Consider the following 10,627-nt stretch of genomic DNA (forward strand, 5'->3'; position numbering starts at 1 on the left):
TTTTTGACTTTCTTACTGGTGGGGAGCCATTGGTTTCGTGGGCTTTCCCTCTTTTGGTGGCCCTGGGTGGGTCCTGGCGAACAACGCTGTACGCTGGTAAATTATCTGTGAAACCAGGCCCGTTGTTCTCTCAGCTCAGGAGGTGAAGAAAATAAATTATAAAATATGTATTATGCAATACACTGATTCATCAAATTAACTAATATAAAACAACCGAAGACTGTATACAACGGCTACCACAATACACAGTAAAGGTAGAGTGCTACAATAACCTGGCGGGAGCTGTACAGCACCAGCAAAGAAAATATCGGATGAGCCTAGCTATGACCACAGCCTGACACAGGGCTGGAGCAGGAGAGGTAGCATGTTTAAACATAGGCATATTTATGCGAAACACAAACGAATGGCCGTCGTTTAATAAGCCAAGCTGACAACACACAGTGGCAGCTATGTGGAGTTGGTAAACTAGCTGACGACACACAGTGGCAGCTAGGTTGAGTTGTTAAGCTAGCTGACGACACACAATGGCAGCTAGGTTGAGTTAGTAAACTGGCTAGCTAACTAGCTAGCTATCTTGTAGCATGCTAGTAATACCAGGGGAGAGTGATGCCTACGGGAGGCAATCCGAATCTCACATCATATAACGTTAGCTGGCTAGGCTAACAATATTCCTAGGGAAGTGACCCGTTCGAGTTTTAAATAGTCGAAGTATGACTAGTGCCCGGTGGCCTCGATAACGAGCACAGCAGTGGAGGATATCGTGACAAGGTTAGCACCGGAGGACGGTGTTCAACACACACACCTGCTGGGGGGCTAAGTCAGCACAAGACAAAGAAGCCCGGTATCCTCCGATAAAAGGGATAGGTAGGGGAGAGCTGTCACAGCCTTGAAGGCACATTTTACGCTCTGACCCACAGGTCACAGACTGACAGTACACACTCACACAGAGTTTAGCTTACCCTACCGGGACCTGGGAAGATGCGATCCGAAAAACGGGAGCAGCGGCTAAGCTAACTTTGCGAGAACAAATAAGAGACAGTGCCTGGTCTGACGTACGGTTTTATTTGAACCGCGGGCACGTACCTCCCACGCCTCACGTCACCGGCGTGAGTTTGTTGTTATTATTACTCGACCTATGCGGAGCGCGAGGGATATAATCCATACTTTCAACCGTACTGAAGGTCTGAAAGGTATGAAGTAGAACCAGTCAGTATCTGGTGTGAACATTTGCCTCATGCAGCGTGACATCTCCTTCAATGTCCCACTCCTCTTCAATGGCTGTGCGAAGTTTGTGGATATTGGTGGGAACTGGAACACGCTGTCGATCCATAGCATCCCATCATGCTCAATGGGTGATGTGTCTGGTGAGTATGTAGGCCATGGAAGAACTGGGACATTTTCAGCTTCCAGGAATTGTGTGTATACAGATCCTTGTGACATGCGGCCGCCCAACAACCTGCCTGCTTGACCCTATCCCCTCCTCTCTTCTCCAGACCATTTCCGGAGACCTTCTCCCTTACCTCACCTCGCTCATCAACTCATCCTTGCCGCTGGCTATGTCCCTTCCGTCTTCAAGAGAGCGAGAGTTGCACCCCTTCTCAAAAAACCTACACTCGATCCCTCCGATGTCAACAACTACAGACCAGTATCCCTTCTTTCTTTTCTCTCCAAAACTATTGAGCGTGCCGTCTTTAGCCAACTCTCTTGCTATCTCTCTCAGAATGACCTTCTTGATCCAAACCAGTCAGGTTTCAAGACTGGTCATTCAACTGAGACTGCTCTTCTCTGTGTCACGGAGGCTCTCCGCACTGCTAACTCTCTCTCCTCTGCTCTTGTCCTTCTAGACCTGTCTGCTGCCTTTGATACTGTGAATCATCAGATCCTCCTCTCCACCCTCTCCGAGTTGGGCATCTCCGGCGCGGCTCACTCTTGGATTGTGTCCTACCTGACCGGTCGCTCCTACCAAGTGGCGTGGCGAGAATCTGTCTCCACACCACGTGCTCTCACCACTGGTGTCCCCCAGGGCTCAGTTCTAGGCCCTCTCCTATTCTCGCTATACACCAAGTCACTTGGCTCTGTCATATCCTCACATGGCCTCTCCTATCATTGCTACGCAGACGACACACAACTAATCTTCTCCTTTCCCCCTTCTGATAACCAGGTGGCGAATCGCATCTCTGCATGTCTGGCAGACATATCAGTGTGGATGATGGATCACCACCTCAAGCTGAACCTCGGCAAGACGCTGCTCTTCCTCCCGGGGAAGGACTGCCCGTTCCATGAACTCGCCATCACGGTTGACAACACCCTGTCGTTCTCTGCACAGGAAGCGGCACAGGTCCTAATCCAGGCACTTGTCATCTCCCGTCTGGATTACTGCAACTCGCTGTTGGCTGGGCTCCCTGCCTGTGCCATTAAACCCCTACATTTACATTTACATTTACATTTTAGTCATTTAGCAGACGCTCTTAACCAGAGCGACTTACAGTTAGTGAACTCATCCAGAATGCCGCAGCCCGTCTAGTGTTCAACCTTCCCAAGTTCTCTCACGTCACCCCGCTCCTCCGCACACTCCACTGGCTTCCAGTTGAAGCTCGCATCTGCTACAAGACCATGGTTCTTGCCTACGGAGCTGTGAGGGGAACGGCACCTCCATACCTTCAGGCTCTGATCAGTCCCTACACCCAAACGAGGGCATTGCGTTCATCCACCTCTGCGGAAGCCCAGTCAAAACTGTTCGCTGCTCTGGCACCCCAATGGTGGAACAAGCTCCCTCACGACGCCAGGACAGCGGAGTCACTCACCACCTTCCGGAGACACTTGAAACCCCACCTCTTTAAGGAATACCTGGGATAGGATAAAGTAATCCTTCTACCCCCCTTACCCCACCCCCCCAAAAAAAATAATAATATATATATACAAATGTTTTTGGAAAGTGGTTATCCCACTGGCTATAAGGTGAATCCACCAATTTGTAAGTCGCTCTGGATAAGAGCGTCTGCTAAATGATGTAAATGTAAATGAAACATGAGGTGATGGCGGCGGATGAATGGCACGACAATGGGCCTCAGGATCTCACCACGGTATCTCTGTGCATTCAAATTGCCATCGATAAAATAAAATTGTGTTCATTGTCCGTAGCTTATGCCTGCCCATACCACAACCCCAATGCCACCATGGGGCACTCTGTTCACACCGTTGACATCAGCAAACCGCCTGCCCACACAACGCCATACACTGTCTGCAATCTGCCAGGTACAGCTGAAACCGGGATTCATCCATGAAGAGCACACTTCTCCAGCGGCCATCGAAGGTGACCATATGCCAATTGTGGTTGGTTATGACGCCGAACTGCAGTCAGGTCAAGCCTACGAGCTTCCCTGAGACTGTTTGAGCAGAAATTCTTCAGTTGTGTAAACCTACTGTTTCATCAACTGTCGGGTGGCTGGTCTCAGACAATCCTGTGGGTGAAGAAGCCGGATGTGGAGGACCTGGGCTGGCGTGGTTACACATGGTCTGCGGTTGGACATACAACCAAATTCTCTAAAACTACGTTGGAGGCAGCTTATGGTAGAGAATTGAGCATTCAATTCTCTGGCAACAGTTCTGGTGGACAATCCTGCAGTCAGCACGCACCCTCAAAACTTGAGACATCTGTGGCATTGTGTTGTGACAAACCTGCACATTTGAGTGGCCTTTTGTCCCAAGCACATGGTCCACCAGGGTAATGATTATGCTGTTTAATCAGCTTCTTGATATGCCACACCTGTCAGGTGGCTGGATTATCTTGGCAAAGGAGAAATGCTCACTAACAGGGATGCAAAATAATTTGTGCAAAAAATAAGCTTTTTGTGCATATGGAAAAATTCAGGGATCTTTTATTTCAGCTCATGAAACCAACACTTTACATGTTGTTTATTTTTGTTCAGTGTGATTACACATCTAACATAAGACACCTAGGCTGCGTTTACACAGACAGCCCAATTCTGATATTTTGCCCAAATATTGGCAAGAGCCGACCTGATTGGTCAAAAGACCAAGTAGTGGAAAGATCAGAATTGGGCTGTCTGTGTAAACACAGACATAGAGCAGTGTTTCCTAACTCCAGTCCTCGAGTACCCCCAACAGCACACATTTTGTTGTAGCCACGGACAAGTACACCCTAATCAAGCCCTCAATGAGTTGAATCAGTGGAGTTTGTCCAGGGCAACAAACATGTGCGGTTGGGGGTATTCAAGGACTGGAGTTGGGAAACACCTAACCAGCTCATCAAGCTTTGATTATTTGAATCAGCTGTGTAGTGCTAGGGCAAAAACCTAAACATGCACCTAGGGGGTGCCCTGGACAGTTTGGGAAACCCTGCACTAGAACATACCTACCATAGATGACTTGTCTTTATCTGTGACCACATGGGCAGTGCTATTGAGGCTACAACCCATAGGAATCCCCACCCAGTTGACTACTTTAAAATGGAGGAAGCCCTCAATGGTGCTGCCCATGCTAAAAACAGCCTTTTGGCCAGTAGAGGCCTCTATCATTCTCTATGATACCCATCAACATTAATGACAAAGGACTGAGGACTAAGATATTATTTTCCTGACAGATGTCAATAATTTCCCAGCCAAGGACAAGACAGAATCACAGACATCCAGTATTGCTGTTTGAGATTTGAAGAACGTTTATTTAACAACTTAATAAACCTTGTTTCACTGAAGTTATGACGCTTTTAAATTGTATTTTTTCAGTTTCGCTCGTTAGATTGGATGTTTAATCAGTGCAGGAACCAATGCGGTCTTAACATGCACCAGGGTTGAGGCCAGATACAGGTGTTTTTATATTTGTATCACACCACTGTATAAGAGCAGCTGATATAAAGCTCACCGACAATCACTTTCATATTATACACAATGTCTTATGTTTGAATTTCTTTCTATATAGGAAGGAAAACAAAAGTAAAAACCTACAAAAAGAAATCAAGCGGTAAAAATCAAGCACAGAAACATACAAACCTAAAAATGTGATGTTTGTGTCCTTTCAGGATCTCCCTCCCCTAACTCACAGTCCAGAGGCTGAGGCCAAAACTGCATTTTATAGTAAGTTTAAATTAATTATTGTAAATACTATGAAAAAAAATGCAAGTTACACACCAAGCAAAGGAGAAATGACCTTTTTCCATCTTATCTGGTGTTCTCACAAGGAGTGAGGAATGCGTGATCGGGAACAGCACAAATTTTCCCCTGCGCGAGATGCTACTGGTGGGCACACTGCACTCCAGGGCCGTGGTGGCCTCCCTCATCATCTGAGCTGTCGTTGTAGGCCTCACGTCGTCCTCCAGACGAGCCCTGGCTGACGTCGTAGTCCTGCAGGTCCACCTCCTCTGCGTCCCCAGACACTATGGGAGCCTCGGCACGTGTTGGCAGCAAGTCTTCCAGCTCCTGGAGTTTACAGAGGAGAGGGTCACATCATTAGCGAGAACAATGTCATGTCTAGTTGCCTTAAGTTTATCTAATTTTCTGCAAAAACCCCTACTCGGCATGCAGCTATCATTACGAAGCCCTTGCTATAAAAATCTTACACTTGTGTGGCTCTTAAAATGTGTAGCTCTTAAATGCCATTATCATCATTAGTAATGGTGTTTAAAAGCTGAGGTACCACAAGTGGCAGATTTGTATAACAAGGGCAGTCTTTTTTTACATAACAAAGCTCCATCAAACAATGCTAACATAACCAGTATGGTCTGGGTCAAAATCCTAATCCCGTTAGGAATTATCAAATTGTGTCATTCAATCCCATAATAGAACCTGTACCGTAATGTTCAAGCTTGTGACAGAAAGGGACACAAGAAAGGCATTTCATAGTCCATCATGACTTACATTGAGTTTATCGGGGCTGATCCAGTTGTTGTCTGGGAACTGCACATCAAATTTAATATACAGATCTCCTTTTTCAAACGGATTACGGTACTGTGGCATCCCCTCACCTCGCACAACTCTGACCGAGCCTGTAAAATAAACATTGCATTATAGAAACATTACTTTCACATACTGCATGGATTAATATTCACCAGTACAAAGATCAAATTCTTACCTGGCTCAATGACTTTGCCAGCAGCGTACTTGACTACAATCTGTCTGCCGTCTAAGTGTTTCAACGTAAACTGGAATCCACAAAGTGCTTCAACAAGGCCAATCTTATGGGTCATGTGCAGGTCATGGGCCTCTCTTTTGTATGTCTGTTGGCATGAGAATAGTCAATAGTAATAGAGGTGGTTTTAGGCCAATTTAAAACACTTGATAGAAATATAACAAAGTATACCAGAGGACTAACCGATACTTCTGGCCAATAGTACATAAATAATGAACATAAGATAATAGCCCCAGGAAGCTGTGCATATACATCCTGTGAGGGTATTGACTCCTCTGTACTGGTCTATTCTCCACATGAGAGGCTGGTGCCATCAACATGTGTCTGTTCTCCCATCTTCAGAGGAGTGAGTGACAGTCTGGAGGTGACAATGGAGTGGAAATGCTAGGGCTCCAGGATTAGGAACGACGTGCCACTCGTGACTATAATTAATACCAAGTTATGCCAGACATGCAGGGGGCTCAGAGGGTGGGAGGCCAGTACTGGAAACTGGATTACAGCATGTTCACATTGGCCTAACAGCATCGTGCCGTCACTGCAATCTGCTCCCAAAGGATCCCAGTCAAGAGTGCTGGAGGACCCAACGCAGCCAGCTGGCCACTTTTGTTCAACCAACTACCATTTAACATTCTCCATCTATACTCCTCAAAGACGTGAGACATAATAGCTGAGTAATAACAAGTTTACACCTTCACTAATATGTTTATACATTGTAATATTGCCTTTAATCAACAAGAGACGTAGTCTTAAGGAGTGGGGACCATGGTGTCCAGAGCACAGCAGTTCATCTCTACCTCGTGCTCTTTCTCTTGCAAGACGAGGACAATGTCTCCTGGCTCTACCCCAGGCGCCTGGTCAGCTTCCCCTCCGAAGGTGATCTTCTGCCCATGCTTCATGCCCTTGTCGACATGGACCTCCAGGATTTTCACCTCCTTGCTAACCTTCTTGCCCTCACACTTTTTACAGCGGTCTTTCTCGTTGATGACCTCACCTGTAGGTATAACAATAGAAGTTTCAGAGTCTAAGGAGGGGGCAAAGCCTTTTCACACCTAGCTGGGTACTGCAAGTGTATGGTTCCTAAATGGTACTGTTGCTTACCTTCTCCATTACAATCAGTACAAACTGACTGCATTTGTTGGACCATCCCAGGAGCCAACTGTCTGATCATGATGCGCATACCACGCCCCCTGCAGGCCACACACTTCTGAACCGCGCCAGTCTTCCCACCCTGGCTGTTGAGAAGAAGTTATAACTTTTTGTCTAACACACCAACATGATCAACATGTATGATGCAATAATTGACAGGCAGTGAAAGCAAGACCTCAACACTGCTTCATGTGAGCTAGAGAAGTAATTTGGAGGGAAAATTGTTGCAGTTACCATTGGAAGAATGTGGAAACACTTACCCATTACAAGTGCCACAAAGAACATTCTTGCTCAGTTGCAGTTTAGTTGTTTTTCCATTGTACAGGTCTTCCAGTGAAACTCTTAAAAACCAAAGAGCTTAATTAGAGACCGTAGCGAGGTCATAGAAACACAGGCCACTTGAACAGTCAGACATCTTTTTTTGATAATCACTCAAGAGATCTATGACACCACCAATCCATAGACTAAGCTTACTTGAGTGGGTGAACCATGTCCTCTCCTCTTCGTCTACCACCATTTCGGCTGCGCCCCTGCCCGCCCATGAAGCCAAAGAGTCCGCCGCCGAAGATGTGTGAAAAGATGTCATCCATTCCCCCACCACCTCCACCTCCTTCCCGCAGTCCCTGCTCCCCATAGCGATCATATAGCTCCTTCTTCTCTGGATTAGTCAACACTTCATACGCAAAACTGATCTCCTTGAACTGTTTGAAGGAGAGGGTGTACATTAAGTTGTATGACATTTACAGATATTTGATAACATTCATGATGTAGTTACTCAGAAGTTTAAGGAATGATTGAACCCTTTCCTCACATCTTATCCCTCCCCCAAAAAATGTACTTAAAGCCATTTCAATACCTTGTCGCCAGCATTTGGGTTTTTATCGGGGTGATATTCCTTTGCTAGCTTCCGGTATGACTGAAAGAAAAGGCAAGCACATGAATAAAACATAACATTACAAGCATTGGTTCAAGGCACTGGTTTCGATTATTTATGCTAGCTAGTGTTAGCCAAATGAGTTGTATAACCACGGGCCTTCCACTTTTACGTAATCCCAGTAGTAGCCATCAGTGAAATATTGACAGGAATCTGACGTTACTTTTTACGGTAAAGTTAGTTAGCTGGCCTAAATAAGCTAGCTAGTAAATTGAATTTGAAAAAAACTGCAGAAGACAGCTAGCTACTATATGCATAATGCGTGTTGACGGACCAGCTAGCTAGCTATTCTCATAATGACACAAGTTAGCTACTGGCTAAACAGTTACAATGATTATAAATCACAACTATTAACCAGCTATCCATCAGAATTTCCACAACAAAATCAACCCAAAATGTCCGACCTGGAGATGTGGCCCCAAAATTACGTTAATGTGAATTAAACTGTAAACACGTGAGATAACAGTTAACGTCGTAGGCTAGCCGGCTAAATTGCGCAACTAGCCAGCTAACTAGTTTAGTGGCACACGTTAGCTAACAGTTAGTTAACGTTAACAGATCAAACCAGAGTAACCTTGAATATTGTACCTTATTTATAGCAACCTGGTTGAGGCGACTTGGTTGCGTCTTATCTGTTACCAGCAGACAGTCGCACGAGAGTTAGCTATATACTACCTAGCCATTGTCTTAGCTAGTACCAGTCTGGAAAAAGGTAAAACAAACTGCTAATCCAATGCGATCAAACGCGTTGATACAGTAATGGTTTAATATTTAACAATGTCTGATGTATTATGCGGACTCTAAACCAAAAGACAGGGAATAGTGCCAACGTTCTCGCTACCAACCACATGCTAACTTGTACAAAAAGATTAACTCGAAGGCGTTCGTTCAAAGCGACGTTCTATAAGATTCCATCAACATCATTGAAAGCTAGCGCCAACAAGCGCAAAGTACAAACACCCAAACACTTTGCGCCAAAGACAGAGGTAGTTAACTAAAACCGTAAGGCAGATACATGGTAGTACAGGACACAAATTTGAGACGAATTTGCTGATTGGCGCTAGTTGGCTAGAAACATAGAGCTAGCTAGCTAGTCAAACTAGCTAACGTTAGCTAGCTACCGTTTCTAGGCCAGACTAGCTTTTAGCCAGAATAACCTATTTCCTGTTTCTACGAACAATTCAAACTCCACAGCACCTAGATTGAATTTGACTCGATAAATCGGGAGATACAATCAACGTTACCTTTTTCAACTCATTTTCAGTGGCAGTGGGGGACACACCTAGGATGTCATATAATTTAGTATCGACAACGTTTGCCATGATGAAGCTAAGGGAAGGACCTTCTGCACGGGAAGCGAGAAGAAAAAGAAGAAGACCGGTCGAAAACGTCATACGTTGCGTCAACTTTAACCTTTCTCCAGGCGTTTAAAAAGGGTGCATCTCAATTATGATTACTTCCTTATTTTCACCTCATCCATTTTCTCCTCTCTATTATACATGTGAAATTGATTCAGGTATTTTACATTGCTCACCAGTTTAGTGACATTGTGTCTGTTTTTGTCATCTTATCACACACAAGCTCGCACATGCACTCATACACACCGTTTTTGCGCAGTCTGCATATTTCTGTATACACTTCAGGAGTCATTTGTTCTCTCTTGGTTGACACCTTCTACCATATCTTTACATCTAGGCCTACATCATCATATCATTGGGTATATGTTGTGTATCGTATCCACGAGGTGTTGTAATGCCTGGGACAAAAGGACACTTGAGTATTAAATGTTTATGGGTCTATTTCAATTTAGGCAGATTGAGAATTAAAAGCACCACAGCACCCTCTGTTGACTTCTGTGACTACATTCATAGATGTTTGTTGTAGCAATTTTAGGGCTTCATTGTAGCTTCAGACCCCATTGGTACTTGTGGTCCTCTGTGTCTGTCCTCTGCCTTTTTAAGACAGATGAAGCCCTTAGCGCTCTCATAATGTCTAATGCAACATGACAGCAGAGAGAGGGGGTTGGAATGTTGGGTGGTGGAGTGAGAGAATCGGCCTCAATGGCTTATGTCTGTCTCTGTGTTTTGTGTGTCTCATCTGACAATGGTGTTACAGTAAATTAAGTGAAATTACATTTAATTGACATTGATTACTACAGACATTAATGGACATAAGATCCTATACACTGCATGCTACAGAGATAATTTTGATTGAAGATGGATTTTAAAAGGTCCGGTTACACGCAACTCAGTCAAAAATTGTTTTATTACATCTGTTACATGTATAATATAATCATATAAATACATTTTTATAGATCTGAGCAGAGTAAATTATGGTAATTAATTACAATATACATAATATGAATTGGAGACTAATTTGAAATTCTTCTAAAATGGCTAAGAA

General features: G+C 44.6%; 1 protein-coding gene across 1 annotated transcript; it reads right to left on the reverse strand.

The window, feature by feature from the left end:
- Positions 1-4,654: 4,654 nt before the first annotated feature.
- On the reverse strand, positions 4,655-9,597 carry LOC121548325 (dnaJ homolog subfamily A member 2). Its single transcript, XM_041859756.2, has 9 exons — positions 9,469-9,597; positions 8,147-8,206; positions 7,765-7,991; positions 7,551-7,631; positions 7,243-7,376; positions 6,939-7,135; positions 6,088-6,232; positions 5,874-6,001; positions 4,655-5,435 (listed from the first exon to the last, which is right to left on the reverse strand). The coding sequence occupies exons 1-9, from the start codon at positions 9,544-9,546 to the stop codon at positions 5,250-5,252; spliced, it is 1,236 nt and encodes a 411-aa protein (XP_041715690.2). The 5' UTR covers positions 9,547-9,597; the 3' UTR covers positions 4,655-5,249.
- Positions 9,598-10,627: the final 1,030 nt, after the last annotated feature.

The sequence above is a fragment of the Coregonus clupeaformis genome, unplaced genomic scaffold (genome assembly GCF_020615455.1).
Source record: "Coregonus clupeaformis isolate EN_2021a unplaced genomic scaffold, ASM2061545v1 scaf0074, whole genome shotgun sequence".
NCBI lineage: Eukaryota > Metazoa > Chordata > Actinopteri > Salmoniformes > Salmonidae > Coregonus > Coregonus clupeaformis.

Excerpts from the sequence above, each read along its gene's own strand:
- LOC121548325 (XM_041859756.2), bottom strand. The coding sequence starts at position 9,546 with ATGGCAAACGTTGTCGATACTAAATTATATGACATCCTAGGTGTGTCC. Across the intron at positions 7,632-7,764 it reads GACATGGTTCACCCACTCAA|AGTTTCACTGGAAGACCTGT; the intron begins GTAAGCTTAGTC and ends TTGGTTTTTAAG. Across the intron at positions 5,436-5,873 it reads TCAGCCCCGATAAACTCAAT|GAGCTGGAAGACTTGCTGCC; the intron begins GTAAGTCATGAT and ends TGTAAACTCCAG.